This window comes from Triplophysa rosa, linkage group LG10, assembly GCF_024868665.1.
Source record: "Triplophysa rosa linkage group LG10, Trosa_1v2, whole genome shotgun sequence".
Taxonomy (NCBI): Eukaryota; Metazoa; Chordata; class Actinopteri; order Cypriniformes; family Nemacheilidae; genus Triplophysa; species Triplophysa rosa.
The window spans coordinates 6,279,173-6,300,876 of NC_079899.1; the positions used below are offsets into that span (position 1 = coordinate 6,279,173).

The 21,704-nt window shown below is 46.7% G+C and overlaps 2 protein-coding genes across 4 annotated transcripts in view; one reads left to right on the forward strand and one right to left on the reverse strand.

Annotated features, from left to right (window-relative positions):
* The window catches only part of alk (ALK receptor tyrosine kinase), a 613,816-nt gene that overhangs the window by 3,338 nt on the left and 588,774 nt on the right, over positions 1–21,704 (reverse strand). For all 3 annotated transcript variants that reach the window (XM_057343307.1, XM_057343308.1, XM_057343306.1), the window contains 3 exons: positions 774–875; positions 424–558; positions 35–125 (listed from right to left, as the gene is read on the reverse strand). In XM_057343307.1, the coding sequence (XP_057199290.1) occupies positions 35–125; positions 424–558; positions 774–875 (328 nt within the window). The remainder of the gene's footprint in view (positions 1–34; positions 126–423; positions 559–773; positions 876–21,704) is intronic.
* On the forward strand, positions 3,496–6,980 carry LOC130559931 (zinc finger MYM-type protein 1-like). Its single transcript, XM_057343309.1, has 4 exons — positions 3,496–3,546; positions 4,023–4,550; positions 4,679–4,822; positions 5,094–6,980. The coding sequence occupies exons 3-4, from the start codon at positions 4,744–4,746 to the stop codon at positions 6,155–6,157; spliced, it is 1,143 nt and encodes a 380-aa protein (XP_057199292.1). The 5' UTR covers positions 3,496–3,546; positions 4,023–4,550; positions 4,679–4,743; the 3' UTR covers positions 6,158–6,980.

Below are 21,704 nucleotides of genomic sequence, written 5' to 3' on the forward strand. Positions count from 1 at the left end.
GTATGGAAAATAATGCAACTTTAGGATGTTGTACCTGTAGACAATAGTCAATCCTCTCTAGAATAGTTGAGAAGTTTGGTCTGTCTTCTGGTTGATGTTGCCAACTTTGTGTCATTATCCGGTACCTATTTTATAAAAAAAATAATAATAATTAATATTATTTTTACTTTTTTGTGTTTTAATTACTAGCTTTCATTGTTGCATGCGCACACATTGATTTCAAAGACAAAAGCCTAATACATTTACCTCAAAATTTTTAGATTATTACAATTTAAATAATTTATTCAAAGCTCCTCTTGTTATTCTTTGAGAAGACAAAAATCACACAGCTCAAGGAAGGTCCCTCATTAAACATTATATTATTTTTCTTGTTATGTGGAGCGCATCTTACATAAATGCATTTGAGCATAAGAGCTCACTTACACTGGCCCGGGGCAGTTCTTGGGTGGATCCATTCGGCCTCCATTAGTCACAAACTCCAGCACCTCCTGATTACTGCGACTCGGGTAAGGCATGTAGCCCAGCGAGAAGATTTCCCAAAGCAAAACTCCAAATGACCTAAAAAAGCAGAGAGAGAGAGAGAGACTTTTGATGATACAAGTGACAACAAAGAGATCAAAGCATAGTAGAAAAGAATTCAATTATGAAAAAAAGGAGGGTTGTCATATGACAGAACATATGTTTCCTGTAAATCAGATCAAAATAACATCTGACAGAACATATGTTTAATGTAAATCAGATTAAAACAACTATCTTTACTTTACAACACTCACCATGTATCTGTTTTTGAGGTAAAGATTCCCTCCATAAAAGCCTCAGGGGGCATCCATTTGACCGGCAGCATAGCGCGGCCTCCTTTCCTGTAATAGCTGGCCCTGTCAAAATGCACACAAGCCCATACAAAGAAACTGAAATGAAACATTGTAATAAATGCACAGAGTAGACAGAATAGAAGAGAGATTTATTAACTCCATTTGCAGAAAAAACGAAAGAAACCACAAGAATATTAAAGAAGCAGAAAAGTAAGCAAACAACAACAAAGAGAAACGTATGTCAATGTCAGTAAAGCAAAGACGGAAATATGAAAAGAGGGGTGGTTCGTATAATTCTTCACCTGTTTTCAGAACCCTTAAATATAGAGCTGGGAAATTAAATTGAAGCAATAAATAACATAAATAATTTCAAATGACCACATTTAATCGTGCCCTGAACTGCAGCATATTAATAAATGAAGCTCTGACCATGAATTCTGATTAGATGAGCCAAGTCTGAAGCCAGTCTAAAATGCCAATAAACTGACATTGATCCAAGTCCTATTGTTAGAAAATAAACTTGGTTAAATAATTGTTTATTCAAATTAATATATTAAATTGAACTACCTACTGAGCGTTGGTATTTTTTTATTATGAATATCTGTATTTTTAAAGTAATAAGATACTAAAATCTATGCATTACAGTGATTTTACCACAGATAGTTCTGTATATATATATACACCTTTATTTAACCAGGTAAGTCAATTGAGAACCAGTTCTCATTTACAATGACGACCTGAGCAAGAAGCAGCATAAGAAGCAGCAGGTTCAGTACAACAATTACACAAATAACACAATTATAAACAAAGTCAAAAACAGTGAAGAAACAAACAATCTAAAAACAAGCACAATGATCTTGAACAAATGACAAAATTAAGCTTTTAAAAACTGCAAACGAAACAAATGAACTGAGGTTTAAGGTCTGCTGCAAATGACTCCAGTCATTAGCAGCAGCAAACTGAAATGAATAACGTCCAAAAGAAGTACGGGCTTTAGGTATGACAAGACTGATAATGCCGCTGGAACGCAAATTACGACTTGGATTATGTACTGTATATTAAGAAGTAACTGTAAATAAGATGGAGTTTTCCCGATAAGAGTTTTATAAATAAACAAAAACCAATTAATTTGTCTGCGAGAATGAAGAGAAAACCAATTCAATGATAGATACAGATGACAATGATGAGTGTTAAAAGAAGCTCCAGTTACAAAGCAGATTGCAGCATGATAAATAACATCTTTATGAAGCAGAGTTTTTGAAGCAGACCTGTAAACTATATCACCATAATCCAAAATAGGAAGCACTGTCGTTTTAACCAAGAGTTGTTTAGAAGAATATGTAAAAGAAGATTTATTGCGGTAAAGAAAACCACTACGGATTTTAACCTTTGACAGTAATGCATTTATGTGAGTTTCAAATGACAGTTTGCTATCAAGCCAGATAACGAGATATTTATAGTGTTGAACATAATCGATCTCAAAGCCATCCGATGTAGAAATTTTATGCTCAGCAAGTGAAAGATTCCTACTAAAAACCATACATTTATTTTTATTTTTATTTAAGACCAAATGAAGATTAGAGAGAGCGTGTTCAATGCGATTAAAACTGGCCTGTAAAAGAGATAATGCAGTGGTCAGGGAGGAGCTAGATGTATGAGATCACTGCAGCTTCTTTCAATAAAGCAATAAAAAATACAAACTTGAGGTAAATTTAATTAAATGTTAAACATTGCCCAAACTGCTGACTTTACATTATGAACATTATTAGTATCTCAAAATTATTGAACTAAAATGACCTTTATGTCCACTTCGGCTTTGCTAAACCAAAAACACCTTTAAAAGTGTTCAAGAGGGAAGTTCACTCTATAGTTTATGGAAAGAGACTGACCTAGTTAATTTGCTCATGTACTGCTGAATTTGCATGCTTTACTCATGGCACAAAATATGCAGAAGCTAAGTAAATTACACAAGGTGATTCAAATGAGTCAAGAAATTTGTTTTCCTGTCCAATGGAACACAAATAGTCATACAATGCAGATAAATGTTCACTCTTAAAAAACCTGCTCTATAGATCTGGGTATTCAATCGTATGCTTACTAGGTCATGATACAATTGGGCAACATGTGATTTACACAATGTCAGGATCAATGTTTCTGGATCAACATCCAGTTGGTTTTGTAAAAATATGATCTAAAACTTTACTGTTAAAATTTCTTATTATAATAAGCTAATAAACAAATAAATACTAAAAAACAAATAAATAAATATGCAATATGTGATATGGGTTGTGTTTGTTTCTGTTTGACCCTCTGTAATGAAGCAGGTCTACTGCTACAGGATGCACGCAAGTGAGAAAATCTTAACATGTGAAAATGTATCCAGATAAAAATTTCATTACATTTTCTTTATGTTCTCATAATACAGTAAACCCATGAATGCCGAAGTATTAAGCTGATGTTTTGGAGCTACTGAAAATCACTAAACAGAATATGTGGGAAAATACAGTCTGCATATATGCAGTGGCGTGTCTACATGGTGGCCAGTGGTGGTGAAATCTGATTGGCCACCACAGGTGCCCCCACAACAAGATGTCTTGCGATTGGCCTCTTTAACAGCCATCAGTTTCTAGATTCTGCTGGAGTTCAAAATTCAAATGTGCAGCCCGGGCCGCGGCTGAAATAACAACGGTCGACGCGGACTTGGGATATGTGATTGTTGTCACCAAACTAACTGGTAGGTAAACTTTCTGTGTGGTTTAATATGTTTGTGGTTTACAATGTACAATCTGCTGGTCACTATCAATCGATGAACACTGACAGGGTGGTTTAGTGTGTTTTGTATAAGTATTATGGGGTTTATTCTGTGACAGTGACTACAGTGTGTCTCATGACGCCGGCGTCATTACCGTCTGTCCGTCCGACACTGTGCTTGTTTGATGTACATTATGTGCACGGCACGGACGTTGTTTACAATGCGATTGCTTGTTTGGTTTATATTTTTTGTTTTATAGGTGTGCACGCAAAATGTGTGACTGTATTTTAATTGCAACACACTTTTAAGGTACAAGCTGTGTATGTGATGTGGAATAATCATCATTGTGTTGTAATAAAGCACGATTTCTGACTAAATGCATTCACAATTTGAAACAAATGTGTTCAGATTGAGAATAACAGACATCCAGTGTTTCAACAACAGTGTTTCTTTTAAAGGCAGGGGAAAGAGCCAGCCATGAAGAGATGTAAAGCTATAGAGAGTTTCTTCCGCAAAAAAAAAGATTAAATCAAGTGTAGTTGATGCAGAAGCAGCAGCAGAAGAAGGTATCAGGCAGCAAGACAAAAATGTCACTGGAACAGAAGCAGCCAGCAAGGATTCAACAGGCAGTGTTTTCAGTGGACCCAGCCAGCAGCACCCATCATTTTCCACTATTCTTCCTGCAACTTCAAGTATGTGAAGGGAAACGTGAGGGAATTGTAGGGAGATTTTGTAGGGAAACTTTGTTTCTTTTGTATGAAGCAAACTAAAACAGCTGAAATCAGTGTTGTATACATGCAGCATATTTGCCCTGAAAATACAGTGAACATATTCTGGTATAGATCAAAGAATAAGGTTCTTTGACTGTTTCTTAATGTTTATTTTCCTTAGTCATTGATTCAGTAGTTAAAATATTTGACATCATTTTCCAGGATCAGTTTTTGGTGATGATCAACAAGCACCCCCAACCCCACCAGAATACAGAGGTATGTATAGTTCTAAGTGTTGTAGTTGAGACCTGAATGCTCTTCTCCTTGCTTATGTTCAGCACCCATATGCTAAAAGATTTGACTCTATGTCTAATCTGTTCATTATTATTTTGCTGTATCTGCAGAGAATTCAGCTGTAAGTAACCAGTCTGAATTTGAAGATGACTACCAAGAATCTTTGTGTCAGCACATGTCAGGGGGTGATAGTGACAAACCTCAGATGCTAGATATCAACATCTCCACAGACCCCATTCTGCCAGGACCACATGGTATGCTCCAGTTTCTTTATTTTAATCATATTTCTAGAGGGTATTGTCCAAACAGGTGTTAATGATGAGCGTATCATTTTAATGCAGTTCCTAAAACCTTGAAAATAATTACTACTTGTCTACATATTTGGGAGTATCTATAGTTATTTAACTTTCATTTAAACTTAATATGTAGAAACAACTGTATGTATTTCTAGGTTGATTTAATTGACAAATTGCACACTCTTCCCAGCTTTAGGCTATTGCTATAAGACTATATTTTTACTTGCAGACATCTCACAGTCTCGGGCAGCAGGACCAACACAGCCGCACTTGAAGTTATTCCCACGCACCATGCAGGGTGACCGGAAAAGAGCTTTTAACAAGAGCTGGTACGCACAACACCAATGGCTGGAGCATTCTGCAAGCCAAGACTCTGCATATTGTTTTACTTGTAGACACTTTTCTCTCCCTGGTGTTCAAGAGACTTCATTCACTTCACCACTGGGCTATTCCAACTGGAAGAAGGCAATGTATAAAGATGGAGGATTCAGGGCACATGAAAAATCAGAAAATCATGTAAACTCCATGTTAGCGTGGAGCGAACACAAAAGAAGGATTTTGACATACACTTCAGTGTTAAGTGTCCTCGATGAGAAACACCAAAAACTAGTTGAACAAAATCGTGCCTACATTAAAACAGTTGCTGAGGTACTTTTATTTACTGCATTGCAAAACATTTCACAAAGGGGACACATTGAGACAGATGCATCTACAAACAAAGGAAACTTTTTAGGCATTATGGAATTAATTGCTAAGCATAGTCCATTGATTGACAAGAAATTAAAAGCTGTAGGTAATGCAAAATACACAAGTAACATTATTCAAAATGAGATTCTTGCGTGTCTGTCAGATATGGTACGTGAAAGCATCATCAGTGAAGTAAAGGAAAACACATTTTTTTCCATCATTGTAGATGAAACAAAAGATCTGAAAAAGAAGGAACAACTGTCAATAGTACTTAGGTACTACTATAATGGTGCCGTCCACGAAAGTTTTCTTGATTTCAAGCAAGCTACTGAGCTTGATAAAGAGGGGCTTACTCAAAAAATAATACAATGCCTGGAGAGGTATGGACTTGAGTATAGGTCAAATCTAGTGGGGCAAGGTTACGATGGGGCATCGGTCATGTCAGGGAGACATTCTGGAGTTGCTGCTAGTATTAGAGCTAATGCAAAACATGCATTTTATGTGCACTGCAAAGCACATTGTCTTAATCTTGTTCTAGTTGACTCAACAAAATCAGTGCCTGAATCTGAAACCTTCTTTTCCCTACTACAGAAATTATATGTGTAGATGTCAGGCTCCTATGTGCAATAGAAATGACTCTCTGTGCAAAAGGAAATGTACCAAGGTGCCCCATGAGAGCTACAAAGACTCAGTGACACCAGATGGGCATGTCGGTACAAGGCTTGCAAAAATATTAAGGACAGACTGCCCACTGTATTGCGTGTGCTGCATGATATTGATGTGGAGAACAGTGGAGAACGCTCTGTGGAAGCACAGGGTTCCCTTTCTGTCGGTCTCTCGACGTTGTGTCGAACCGACAGAATGGGGTTTGTCTTGAGACTTCTGAGTAATTAGAAAAGGCCAATGAAAATTGGCGAATGAAATTCACCTTTTGTTCTTCAGAGCCTACGCATCTGATGAGCTTCTCTACGATCTGGTGATCATTCTTTCTGCTGGAATCTACGACGTGGACAGCGGACGGTCCCTTCCTGCAGTGACTCTCCCCTGGGCGTCTCGGCAGTTCCGGAGGTGTTCGAGCAATTTCCTTTTCTAAAAGAGCAAATTTCTCCAGCGTGGCTTGTCCCGCTGTTCTCATGGGTGCAACACACTCATCGAGGAGGGGGACGGACACAATGCCTGCTTCCAGTACGCTGGGGCAGACGTTGTGGATACGTCCTGCCCGCACTGCGGGTGGTGACGATTCAGACGTTGCGTCACAGGTGGCTGTGTTCCCACGGGACTCAGCCACCACCTCGTTTGCTCCCCGTTCCGTGGCGGCAGGACTACGGCCCTGCCGTCCGCTATGGCAAGCAGCGAGGGTGATATGAGGATTACTGTGAGCGATAATCCGCCAGCCACGGCTCACGGACCGTTCACACCTCGTTTCGCTTGTCTGACCGTTCCCCAAAAAAACGGTCCGCCGTCTTATTCCTCAATCACGTATTCGGACACGATGCGTGATGATGAGATTCTCTTGGGTGACACATCGTCGAGGAGGGGACGGACACAATGCCTGCTTCCAGTACGCTGGGGCAGACGTTGTGGATACGTCCTGCCCGCACTGCGGGCGGTGACGATTCAGACGTTGCGTCACAGGTGGCTGTGTTCCCACGGGACTCAGCCACCACCTCGTTTGCTCCCCGTTCCGTGGCGGCAGGACTACGGCCCTGCCGTCCGCTATGGCAAGCAGCGAGGGTGAGATGAGGATTACTGTGAGCGATAATCCGCCAGCCACGGCTCACGGACGTTCACACCTCGTTTCACTCGTCTGACCGTTCCCCAAAGAGACGGTCCGCCGTCTTATTCCTCAATCACGTATTCGGACACGATGCGTGATGATGAGATGTCTCTTGCAGCATCGGGGGGTGACGTACTGCCATCCGACTCCGACGATTCCTCGGGCTCCCTCCCTTGGGGGGTCGAGCCCAGGAAAAAGCGGACGTCGAGATGTCGGCCATGCTTTCCCGGGCCGCTGTGAGTGTTGGGTTGCAGTGCCCGCACTGCCTCTCCCGGCGCTCGCGGCTGGCTACATGGCGCCTCGGGTTTGAGCGCGGCTCCAAGCCGCGCCCGCCCCCAGTGCCGTGTTTACCGGAAGTGCATGAGGAACTTTGTAAGAGCTGGAACGCCCCTTCCCGGCACGTTTCACGTCAAACAAAGTTCTGTCACCCTCTCTTCCCTCGAGGTTGAGACAGCTGGAGGATACGTCGGTGTCCCCCAGGTGGAGTATGCCGCCGCGGTGCACTCGTGCCCGTAGGTGGCGGCCACCTGGGGGGGCTCGACCTAGACTCCCGTCCAAAGCATGTGGTGTCTCGGCATCTCTGGTGTCGAGAGCTTACATTGCGGCGGACCAAGCTGCCTCCTCTCTCCACGCTATGGCTCCTGCCAGACCAGGGCGTTGAGAGAGCTCCACGAGGGTAAGACCGACCCAGCGCTTATGCAGGAACTCCGCGCCTGCCACCGACCTCGCTCTACGGGCGACCAAGGTGACCCGCGGGGCCCTGGGTCGGACGATGTCCACACTTGTGGTCCATGAGAAACTCCTCTGGCCGATACTTGCGCAGATGAGTAATGCTGAGAAGGTCCGCTTTCTCGACGTACCCGTCTCGCAAGGGGGGGCTGGTTGGTGTTACTGTGGAGGGTTCTCGACAGTAAAAAGCAGTCCTCCGTGCCGCAACTCGGCCGCCTCGGCCGTCGAGTCCCGTGCACTGTCTGCTTCCCAGCAGCCCTGGTCCTCTTCAACGCCCTCCAGTGACCTGGAGGAGTACAGCGAAGAGGAGACCATCGCCCCATCAGCAGCCGCGGGCAGCGGCTGTCATGGGACACCTCAGGGTGATCGAGGCTACCATTGGGCCCGACCCCAGCCACAGCGCTGGGTAGGTCGGATAGGGAGGTTCCTGCCCCGTCCCTCCATCTGCTGGCCCCCTCCGGGGGGCTGGCGCCACTTACTCTCAAAAAGGAGAGTTTCCTCTCTCTCTGGGTTACCTCAGCCGCTCTCACCCTCTGCACGACGGTGAACGGCAAACTCGACGTTGCGTCATGGCAAAGCGCAATGTCGAGTATACTAACACCAGCCCTCAGCACTCTCAGTCAGACAGTGCTTGAGCTGCGCAGTCGCCAGGCAGGAAATATGGCAGAGCCGATCTCCTCCCCGGGGGACCTCCCCCGGCAAGGAATCCGTACTGCTAGCCATCGAACCACCCTCCGCGGGGGCAATGAAGCAGATCAACCTCTAGTCCCCCTGTCACAGTTCTGGGAGCCTGCCCAGACTGTCAGGCTGCGCTGAGGAAGACGACCGTGCTTGGCTACACGATTCAGTTCGCTACACGTCCGCCCAAGTTCCGGGACGTCCTTTTACCTCAGGCAGAGGCAGGGATGCCCCCGTACTTCGGGCGGAGGTCGCCTCCCTTCTGGTGAAGGGAGCGATCGAGCCCGTCCCACCGGCCGAGGTGTTCAGCGGGTTTTACAGCCTGTACTTCATTGTCCCTAAGAAAGGCGGAGGGTTGCGCCCTATCTTAGATCTGCGTGTTCTGAACAGGCACCTACACTAGCTGCCTTTCAGGATGGTCACGCAGAAGCGCATCCTGGCGTCCATCAGGCGTCAGGACTGGTTCATGGCAATCGACCTAGGACGCGTACTTCATGTCTCGATCCTCCCTCGACATCGGCCGTTCCGACGGTTCGCGCTCGAGGGACGGGCATATCAGTAAAGGGTCCTCCCCTTCGGTTTGTCCCTGTCTCCACGAGTCTTTACGAAGGTCGTGGAAGCCGCCCTCCTTCCCCGTTGGGAAGGAGGTGTACGGGTACTAACTATCTCGACGACTGGCTCAAGTTTGGGCACACTCTCGAGATCTGTGGTGTACACACAGGGACCTGGTGCTCCGGCACCTAGATCGGTGGGGCCACAGGTCAACTGAGATAAGAGCAAGCTCTCCCCGGTGCAGAGCATCCTCTTTCTCGGTATGGAACTCGACTCTGTCCTCACGAGCGGCCCCGCTCACCCCCAGGGGGGGGCGCGAGGACTAGCGCGCCTGGTCAGTGTTGAACTGCCTGAGATCAGACAGTCAGCGGTCCCCCTGTAACAGGAGGCTCCTGGGATTCATGGCATCCTTGGCGGGGGTGACCCCCCCTCGGGTCGATGCATATATGACCGCTCCAACACTGGCAGCAGAGTCAAGTTCCTTGGAGAGCGTGGCACACTGGCAGCAGGCGTTGGTCACACGCTTTTCTGCCGACACACCCTAAGGGGTGCCGTGTGCAACGGGCAAGCAGTGTCGGGGCGGTGGACGGCCCCCGCCTGCGTTGGCATTCAACTGCCTAGAGTTGTGGGTTGTGCTACTTGCATTGAGGGACTTCCTCTCGTGCAGGGAAGCACGTGCTGGTCCGGTCGGACAGCACAGCTGCTGTGGTGTATTCTTCACTCACAGCAGCTAACATGACTCGCCCGACGCCTCCTCCTCTGGAGTCAGCAGGTGATCATCTCCCTGCGAGCCACACACATCCCAGGCGTCCTGAACCAGACAGCCGATGTGCTCTCTCGTCAGTTGACGCCTTGCGGAGAGTGGCGACTCCCTCCCTGCGCAGCCGGCTCATTTGGGGGCAGTTTGGCCAGGCACAGGTGGTCTGTTGCCTCCCCGAACTCCTCCCATTGTCCGCTTGGGTACTCCCTGTCCGAGGTACCCTCGGCACGGATGCCCTTGCGCACAGCTGGCCGCGGGACAAGCGGAAGTACGCTTCCCCCCAGTGAGCCTCATTGCACAGGGCCTGTGCAAGGCCAGGGAAGAGGAGCATCAAGTGGTACTAGTTACGCCCCTTCGGCCTAACCAGGACATGGTTCTCGGAGCTGAGGCTCTGACAACAACTCCCCCCTGGCCGCTCCCCCTGGCGAACAGCTTTCCCAGGGGAAGGGGCACGTTACGGCATCCCAGGCAAATCCTGGTCTCCATGTCTGGACGGGACGAGGAGATCCTGAGTGACCCACCCCCGGTCCCCCGGTTGGGACGTCACTCAGGCTAGGGCTTCGGCCACTGGGCGGCTATACGCCCATAGGTGGCGCCTCTTCTTGTCCTGGTGCTCTTCTCGGCGAGAAGACCCGCAGAGTTGCTCGGTCGGGTACGGGCTGTCCCGTCCTCAAAAGAGTCGGGGGAGTAACCTCTCCCCCTCCACACTGGGAATGTATGTAGCCGCTACGGCCGCTCATCATGACCCGAGTGCTGGGTAGCCTCTGGGACAGCACGACCTGGTCATTAGGGCTCACCTCCAAGAGGGTAGGGGATCTACAAGCACTCTCCGTGTCCGCAGATTGCCTAGAACTCGGGGCCGGGATTCTCACGTTATCTTGAGTCCCCGCCCCGGCTACTTGCCCAAGGTTCCCACCACTCTCCCGAGAGACCAGGTGGTGAACCTGCAGGCGCTCCCCACCGGGGAGGAAGACCCAACCTATCCGTGCTATGTCCAGTACGCGCACGGCGCCTCTGCTTGGACCACACGCTGAGCCCAGAAGCTCTGAGCAGCTCTTTGTCTGTTTCGGAGGTCAGCAGGAGGGCTGTCTCCAAACAGAGGCTGGCGCACTGGATCGTGGATGCCCTCGTTAGGGCATACCGATCTTTTTTCCTGCCCATTGGGGGTGAGGCACACCCCTCGTGGCTGGCTCAGGGCGCCTCTCTGGCAGACATCTGCGTAGCTGCGGGTTGGGCTATGCCTAACAACTCCGTGAGGTTCTAATACCTACGCGCGGAACCGGTGTCAGCCCGCATCCTGGCAAGGTGTGGGACCGGCAGCCGGTAGGGCATACGCCTGCGGAAGCCCTTCTCCCTCCGGGGGAGCAGTGGCGGTCCCGCCTCACTTCTTTCCCCTCGGGTAAAGAACAGGCATTCCATCCATCACTAGCACCCTTCCAGGGGACAGGCAGAGCAGCCCTGCCCCTTTAGGCCGGGGAACAGTTGAGTTATCTCCCACATAGCTCTAACCGGACCTAGTGCTCCAGACGTGGTAACCCCCCCTCCGTGGGTTCCGTCTGATGTACATGTCAGGTGGACTCCCACCTTGCGGTTAACTCCTGCAGTCCACACATTCCTCCCATGAGTTCTTCCCTGATGGTGAGACCATGTGGTGTCTCCACTAATTCCTCCCTACGGTAGGTAGTGGCCTCTGCAGCATTTCCCCCCCCGGGGGGAATAATGCTTACCCAGTGGCCCGTACGGTGCCGGGCGGCTTCTCGCCATTTAGAGAATCAGGCCTACGCCCGTGACGGCCGGCGTTAGGGGGCTTCCCAACTTTTGTGGAAAGCTCTGGGTCCCCCTTCCTCTCCACTGGAAGGTCATAATTTCGCGCTAGCGTGTTCGTCTGACTCGCCCAGGCCAGTCAACGTCGCTCCGCAGAGATTGTGACGCGGCTCAGTGCTGTGGCGTTTTCCATAGGAACCCCATTCTGTCGGTTCGACACAACGTCGAGAGACCGACAGAAAGGGAACGTCTTGGTTACGGATGTAACCTCGGTTCCCTGATGAGGAAAGGAAGTTGTTGTTCCTATTGGTCAATAACTGAAGTAGCCTGAGAAAGCAAACTTTCTGGACGAAGAGACCATTTTTAGTTTTGCTAGGATTTATGAATGTGATGTTGAAGACATAAAACATGAACTGCATCAAGTGAGGAGGGTTATAGAAAGAAAATCTCAGACTGGAAATGAATTGTCTAGTCTTTTAGAGTTTATCATCTTTCTTGAGCCATACAAAGAAGTGTTCTATCAACTGTTTCGCTTGTGCTGCATAGCTGTGGCCATACCAGTCAGCAGTGCAAGTTGTGAGCGCAGCTTCTCTGCACTTAAGCTCATAAAAACAACTTTACGCACTACCATGGCTGATGATAGACTTGGTAATCTTGGAGTCTTAAGCATTGAGGTAAGGAGAGCCAAATGTCTTGACTTGGATGATTTTGTTAGACGGTTTGCCAGTCGTCATCGAAACAGAAGAATCCAGCTCTTTTAGTTGAGGTCGGTCTGTCTTTTCCTATTATCTTCCTATATTTTTGCTATTTTTTTGTTTCTTAACTAAAGAGAGTTCCTTAATTGTACATTGTTAATATAAGGGTCCCACATTTTATTTTTACATTGTGGCGTTTTCATTTGAATTGTTACAGTTCTAAAACTTTTATAACATTGCCTTTTTTAAATGAATTTGAAAGAAATGTTGAATTAAACACTATGATGTTATGGCCTAACCATTTGATATATTACAGTGAAAATATCAGATTTTACTATGCTGAGTGATTTATTTCCTTTATTTTTGTATTTATTTTGTATATTTAAAAAATATTGTGAATAAAACTACTGTATAATGTAATTGCCAAACCAATTATTAAAAGAAAATGGTTGACTTAATTTCTGCTTCTGGGCTTTTTTAATTGCTCTGATTTTTTTTTTCCCCAAGTTAAAAAATAATAAGTGTCAGTGTAACTTAAACAGTAATTCAAAAGTAAACTAAAGGTCATATCAAGCATAAGTAGCAATTGAGGTAACCGTAGCAGCTTACACTATGTAGTGTACTGTAGTATACTATTTAACTTTTCTGTTCACTGGCGGCCACCCTCTTGTTAGGCAGTGCCCCAGCATGGGCCCCCCACTAAAAATGCTCTAGACACGCCCTGCATATATGAAACATTTCCGGGCATCTTATCTTAGGAGAGAGCTGCTGTGTATGAGACTGTTTTCTTCACCCAGAGCTGATTTGATCACAATTTAGAACCAATATCTGACCCTCTGATGACAGCAGCAAAAGTGAAAGAGAGCAAGAGGGATACAGAAACAAATGTGCCCTGTTTTTTCTCACTTTTTTTTGAGGTTGCTAAAGCAATAATCTCAGGAGCGTATTATGCTGAGCATTTATCACAAAAACAAAATGAGAGAGACTGAAGCAGAATATATATTTCCCACTATCTCCCAAACAAAGGCATTTGCACTTTTGACAGAATCTTGATGCTGCTGGTCTTATCTGGCTTTGGTTTTATTTAAACCAGTGTGTGGCATTCAGGGATACCGGCAGCTAGGTTTGCTCTTCCACGAGAGAACGCATCTCACATACCAATTTACACTCATGTTCTCAGCAGTCTTTCTCATGCGAATTTATCCCACAAGGCAGGACTCAAGGGAAACTAACACTGAAACCCTTTGAAGAATAAAATCAAGAAGATCATAGAAAAGCTTTGTATTGCTATACCGCCTGCCAGGTCCCTGGTGGGATGGTTTGCTGCCACATGCGATAAAAATGGAGGAAGAAACATGAGGCAGGGGATACCAAGTTTGTGATGGTGAAGACACAAAGTTCATTTCTAACTCAGTGTGCGAAATAAATCAAAACATTTCTTCAGCCATGCATGCTCAGGCTTGTGTTAAAGTACAGTCAGGTTTGGTGAAGTGTGTATGTGAGAGTGACAAAGTAAACCACTAGATGTGTCAATCTACATCTTTTAAAAAGTAGTTGTTGGGTTGCCTGAACACTAGTCAACCAGACGGCCTTTAGAAAGCTGAATACTGTTATGTTCACGGACTTGAACATAGAGTACTTTTTGACCTTAGTTATCAATATAAGAGAGGTGAAAAAAGCTTGATATAATTGTCTGTAAACACCCAGCAAACTGAAGCTAAAGGTGACTGTGGAACAAAATGAAGCCTGTGCTCCCAGTAAGATTATATCAGCATCACCAGTTTCACTCTGTGCAATCTACAAGAAATTGCATCTCATAATTTGTCCGCTTCAAAGCACGGCAGCTAAAAAATGTATATCAATTACCAACTACTATATAAACAATTTATAAACAGCTGCACCAAAGATCAACAAGCTTGTTCAAAACTAGGTGACCATCCTCATTCTTCCATAGTGACGAAATAAATTGATCAAATACTCAAAAACCATATCAAACAGAGTCAATGGTCATTTCAAACACATCATGTTCTCTCAGAAGAAGAACTTGCACATAAATATTCATGAAAACATCAAAGTACTGTATCTTCCACTACCGCCCCGCCCCCGGCTATCTCCCTCAGAACTCAGTTCCTGTCTGCAAAGCTCAGCGGGAAAATGATAGAAAAAATCTACATCAGCAATTAGGGTACACTTTTACACCAATGTCCTGAGCAGAGGTGGACGAAGTACACAACTTCCTTACTTGAGTGAAAGTACGGATACTACTGGTCAAATATTACTCCACTACAAGTAAAAGTTGTAAAGACAGATTCTTACTTAAGTAAAAGTACAGAAGTACGTGCTTTTAAAAGTACTCAAGTATTAAAAGTAAATTTCCTTTATGTCAGTTGTGCATTGTTTTATTGTCGTATACCTTATGCCTCTGAAGCAACCTACTGAATACACAGAGTAGCTCACAGTATCAGTTGTATTAAAGGAGTAGTTCACTTCAAAATTTGCCCCCATTGACTTTCCATAGTAATTTTTATTCCTACTATGGAAAGTCAATGGAGGCAAATTTTGCAGTGAGCAACTCCTTTAAGAGCTTTATATGTTTAGCACATATATGTTTAGTTTAGATATAATCCTGTATGATCATTTAGCCTAATTATCCTCATTAGCCCCCTAGGCCTATATGTATTTATGAGAAGTGTTCTTTTATTTTGTATATTCCCTTTACCAGTTTTAGCAGCAACTTACCAGTAAGTAGTAAGATTCTTGTAAATAGTTAAGTGTAGAAGCCATGTGTTTGTTGGATTTATTACCATAATTTAACTACAAACATAAACTATAGCTAGTATAATAATGAATATAATGAAACTATGGTATTTTTAGTTGCTGTGGTTTTACTAAAGATTATTAATTGGAGTATGGTTACTATATATAGAAAATGGTAAATTTGTGGATACTGTGGTTTTACTGCAAATACCATCCCTGCTGAAAAAAAACAATGAATAATTGAATTCGAATTAGATTTTTTTAATTAAATTCCTCTTTGTAGTGTGTTTGGGGTTTTATTCCAATAGGATTTACCATCCCATCAATAGAATCCATCACATACAAGTAGACAACAAGTATCCATAGTACAATTCCCATTAAATCCACTACATTTTATGTTGTATTTTGGGCAGGGTTCCATTGTTTTTATTTCAACAGGAATACTTCAACTATAGTTACTTCAGTAAAAACATCATTCATTTTCCAAATCGCTTTAAATGATATAGCAGCAGATCAGAAGTTAACACGCATGCGTAGCTGAAGGTGTATGTGATGCTTATTTACCGTTCAGCCGTTATGCCGATCATTTTCATGACAATGTTTCTACGATCTTTGACTGATCGTAACCCACAGATGATTACACCACACTTTAACATGTGCCTCTATTTGCCTTTTTAGAGCGCTATCAATGGTGTAGCTGCGCCGTCGTTTACATTAGTTTAGCGGTAAAGATCCCAGAGTTGCCAGATTTGCGTTAAAAAAAATATGCCAATTGGCCATTCAAAGCTTGCCGGAAAACCGCGAGCATAGGAAAACTGAAATACTTGGCAACAGTAAAAGGTCCTGGCAGTTCGCAAGCCAGATAAATTGCGCACGCAGGAAACCCCGCTGCATAGAAACCATTTTCTACTTTTGGACCTTTTTATAAATGTAGTGGAGTAAAAAGTATGATATTTGTCTTTCAAATGTAGTGAAGTTAAAGTACAAGTACTCCGAAAAAAATAATACTCAAGTAAAGTTCAGATATTAAAAAAGTGTACTTAAGTACAGTACTCAGGTAAATTTACTTCGTTACTGTCCACCACTGGTCCTGAGGGGCATCTAAGTGAGCCATCTAAGTGAGCCATTTTCAGACACACATTCCTACAGCATCTGCGAGGCAGTCAACCTTATCATCACAGCAGTGCTGCCATTGCATGCAAGGAATAATGTTATAGAAAGATTCACACTAGGTAAGTTGTGTATTGCTCTAAATACAGCCTCCAAAAATAGCTTCTCAACACAGGAAGATTGTTGGTTGCTTTAGAAACACCACCAAGCCTGACTAAGCATTCAACTCAACTTTATTTATATAGCACTTTTTACAATTTTCATTGTTACAAAGCAGCTGTACATGAGACATATTGACTATAAGCAAAATAGTTAAAGTTGTACCTGTAAAAACAAGAAAAAGGTGAAAACATCTTGGTTCCCTGATGGAGGGAACGAGACGTTGTGTCGAGCCGACAGATGGGGTTCGCTCTTGAGAACCTATCAACTTCTGACTAGTTTAGAAAAGGCCAATGAAATTGGCGAATGGAATTTGCATGCCGGACTCCGCCCCCGGATATCCTTGTATAAAAGGGAGACGGCATGCTGCATTCATTCATCTTTTGGTCTGAGGAGCCTGAGCATCCCTCGACCGCTGCGGCGGGCGGCCAGTGTTTTGGCTAGAAGGACACAACGTCTCGTTCCCTCCATCAGGGAACTGAGGTTACATCTGTAACCAAGAAGTTCCCTTTCTGTCGGTCTCTCGACACAACCGACAGATGGGGTTCCTATGGAAAATGCCACAGCGCTGTGCCGCGTCACAATCTCTAGCGGAGCGACGCTGACTGGCCTGGGCGAGTCAGACGTGAGCGCTAGCACGAAATTGTAACCGTCCAGTGGAGAGGTAGGGGGTCCCAGAGCTTTTGAAGAAAAGGTGGGAAGCCCCTGCCACCAGCCGTCATGGGCGGAGGCCTTGATTCTCTAACAGCGAGATGCCGCCCAGCACCGTAAAGCCTACTGGGTAAGCATTATTCCCCCCTGGGGGAAAAACGCTACAGAGACCACTACCTACCATAGGGAGCAATTAGTGGAGACACCACATGGTCTCACCATCAGAGGAGAACTCATGGGAAAATGTGCGGACTGACGGAGTTAGCCGCAAGGTGGAAGTCCACCTAGGGAGGTCATGGGTTGCCGAGGTGGGAACCATTCATGAGGATACATCAGACGGAACCGCCCATGGGGGGTTACCACGTCTGGAGCACTAGGTACAGTTAGAGCTATGTGGTAGATAACTCAACTGTTCCCCAGCCTAAGGGGACAGGGCTGCTCTGCGTAAATAGAGGCGTAAATAGCCGCTGATCCCCCTAGAGGAAGAGGGAAGGGCTTTCGCAGGCATACGCCCTACCGGCTGCCGGTCCTACATGTTGCCCTGCAGGACGCGGGCTGACACCGGTTCCACGCGTAGGTTGTAGAACCTTGCAAAGGTGTTGGGCGTAGCCCAAACCGCAGCTCTGCAGATGTCTGCCAGAGAGGCGCCCTGAGCCAGTGCCCATGAGGAGGCTACACCCCGAGTGGAGTGTGCCCTCCCTCCTAACGGGCAGGGGCGATCTTGAAATCAGTATGCCGTAGCGACGGCATCCACGATCTAGTGCGCCAGCTTCTGTTTGGAGACAGCCCTCCCCTTCTGCTGACCTCCAAAACAGACAAAGAGCTGCTCAGAGCTTCTGAAACTCTGCGTGCGGTCCAAGTAGAGGTGCAGTGCGCGTACTGGACACTACCCTCTTGGAGGTGAGCGCCATCAGGAGAGCCGTCTTTATCGTGAGGTGAGAAAGAGCGGCATCTCCGAGGGGCTCGAAGGGGGGGCCTCTTGAGCCCACCACCTAGGTCGCAAGAGGGTACGGGGCGCGGTTGAGGCAGTAGCCTTCGCGCGCCCCTTAGGAACCTATTGACCAGGTCGTGCTGTCCCAGTGGCTTCCCAGCAACTGGGTCGTGATGAGAGGCAGTAGCAGCTACATACACCTCCAGTTTGGAGGGGAGAGGTTACTCTCCAGTCTCTCTTGAGGAAAGGACAGCACGTTCCGATCGAGCAACTCCGCAGGTCTTCTCTTTGAGAAGAACACCAGGACGAGAAGAGGTGCCACTTATGGGCGTATAGCCGCCTAGTGGCCGAGGCCCTAGCCTGAGTGATGTCCCAACTACCACAGGGGGTGGGGGCCACTCAGGATCTCCTCATCCCGTCCAGACATGGAAGTTCCAGGGGTCTGCCTGGGATGCCGTAACGTGCCCTTCCCCTGGGAAAGCAGGTCCATCGCCAGGGGGATCGGCCAGGGGGGAGTTGTTGTCAAGAGTATTAGCTCCGAGAACCATGTCCGGTAGGGCCTATAGGACGCAACTAGTACCACTTGATGCTCCTCTTCCCTGGCCTTGCACAAGACCTGTGCAATGAGGCTCACTGGGGGGAAGGCGTACTTCCGCTTGCCCCGCGGCCAGCTGAGCGCTAGAGTATCCGTGCCGAGGGGTCCCTCGGTCAGGGAGTACCAAAGCGGGCAATGGGAGGAGTCCGGGGAGGCAACAGGTCCACCTGCGCCTGGCCGGACTGCGCGGGGATAGAGTCGCCACTCTGCGCGAGGTGTCGACTGACGAGGGAGCGCATCGGCTGTCTGGTTTAGGTCGCATGGGATATGTGTGGCTCGCAGGGAGCTGATCTCCTCCACAGGAGGAGGTGTCGGGCGAGTCGTGTTAACTGCTGTTAGCGAATGCCACCCTGTCAATTGATATACGCCATGGCAGTTGTGCTGTCCAACCGGACCAGCCGCAGCCTCTTCAGTGCAAATAGCACAGCCAACAACTCTAGGCAGTTGATATGCCAACGCAGGCAGGGGGCCCGACGGCCGAGGGCGGCCGAGTCGCGGCGGGGGAGGATATGCTTGATATCCTCTGTCTGCTTCTTTACTGTCGAGAACTGCGGCTCGACAGTATCACCAAACAGCCCCCCCCCCTTGCGAGATAGGTGCGTTGAGAAAGCAGATATTCTCGGCGTTACTCATCTGTGCAAGGTTCGGCCAGAGGTGTCTCTCATGGACCACAAGTGTGAACATCGCCCGACCCAGGGCCCGCGCGGTCACCTTGGTCGCCCGTAGAGCGAGGTTGGTGGCAGTGTGGAGTTCCTGCATAAGCGCTGGGTCGGTCTTACCCTCGTGGAGCTCTCTCAGCGCCTTGACCTGACAGGAGCCATAGCGTGGAGAGAGGAGGCAGCTTGGCCCGCAGGAATGTAAGCTCTCGACACCAGAGATGCTGAGACCCCACATGCTTTGGACGGGAGACTAGGTCGAGCCCCCCAGGTAGCCGCCGCCTGCGGGCACGAGTGCACCGTGGCAGCACACTCCACCTTGGGGACATCGACGTATCCTCTAGCTGCCTCACCCTCGAGGGTAGAGAGGGTGACAGAACTTGCTTGGCGTGGACGCGCCGAAAAGGGGGCGTTCGAGGTCTTACTAAGTTCCTCATGCACTTCCGGTAAACACGGCCCTGGGGGCGGGCGCGGCTTGGAGAGGCAGTGCGGGCACTGCAACTCAATGCTCACGGCGGCCTGGGAAAGCATGGCTGACATTTCGACGTCCGCTTCTTCCTGGGCTCGACCCCCCGAGGGAGGGAGCTCCGAGGAATCGCCGTAGTCGGATGGCAGTACATCACCCCCCGATGCTGCAAGGGACATCTCATCATTATCACGCACCATTTCCGAATACGTGGTTGAGGAACAAGATGGTGGGACCGTCTCCTTGGGAATGGTCAGACGAGCGAGACGAGGTCTGAATGGTCCGTGAGCCAGTGGCTGGCGGATTAACGGTCACAGTAATCCTCATATCACCCTCGCTGCTTGCCGTAGCGGACGGCAGGGCCGTAGTTCTGCCGTCACGGAATGGGGAGCAGACGAGGTGGTGGCTGAGTCCTGTGGGAACACAGCCACCCGTGACGCAACATCAGAATCGTCAACCGCCCGCAGTGCGGGCAGGACGTATCCACAACTTCTGCCCCAGCGTACTGGAAGCAGACATCTTGTCCGTCCCTCTCCTCGATGAGTGTGTTGCACCCATGAGAACAGCGGGACATGCCACGCTGCAGAAATTTGCTCTTTTAGAGAAAAAAACTAGAACACTTCTGGAACTGCCGAGATGCCCAGGGAAAGTCGCTGCAGGAAGGGACCATCTGCTGCACCACATCATAAGATTCCAGCAGTAATTCGGCGTAGAGATTGAAGTCTCGAAGTCGATCAGTGTGAAGGATCCGAAGAACAAAAGGTGAATGAATGCAGCACGCCGTCTCCCTTTTATACCCGGATATCCAGGGGCGGAGTCCGGCATGCAAATTTCATTCGCCAATTTCATTGGCCTTTTCTAAACTAGTCAGAAGTTGATAGGTTCTCAAGAGCGAACCCCATCTGTCAGCTCAACACAACGTCGAGAGACCGACAGAAACGGAACACAGAAGACAGACATACCCACATACAGAACACTCCACACACACAATATGCACATGTACTAACACACATAGACATAGACACACACACACGGACACGCAGACACACGGACGTGCACGCACGCACACACACAGACACACACGCACGCACACACACGCACGCACGCACAGTGAGAACACAAATTTAAGATAAAGGAGAGAGAAGCACAGGTCAAATATAACAGACTATAAATTCCTATATGCAATATCCTATATGCAATATTAATTAAGTAAAACTTTAAAATTCGAAAGCAGCCCCCCCGGCCAAGCAAATAGTGCAAAAAACAGTATGCAAACAGTGTAGAGGGACCCAAAACTCTAATCGAGAAAAAAAAACCTCATGAGAACCCAGGCCCAACCAGGGGATTCCAGTTCCCCTCTGGCAAAAGCTGCTGCCTCTGCACAAGCTCGACTAGGCTAAATAAAAATAAATAAATTTAGTAATTTATTTTACCAAGGTAAATTATAGTTTTACGATTATGATTAATAATCGAATAGCATTTGAAATTTTGTGGTGAAGACGTGTCAAGCGACCAAATTTTTTTTTCATTCAGATATGCAACATGTCATCCTTTCATTTGTGGTTTATATTGAACATATTTCACTATTTTTACAATGCATACTGCAAATAATAATAATGTATTTGCATGGTAATCAACTGCCATCCAGTTTTGATCTTAACAATTAATAAATGTATGTATCATTATTACTGTAGAATGAAAATACATGTTACGTCCCTGACGTATATACACTGTATATATACATCAGTATTGGGTGTACCTAGTTACTAAGTAATTAGTTACTGTAATTTGATTACTTTTCCATTGAAAAAGTAATGTAAGGATTACTCTTGTTTTTTCTGTAATTTAATTACAGTTACTTTTGATGTAATTA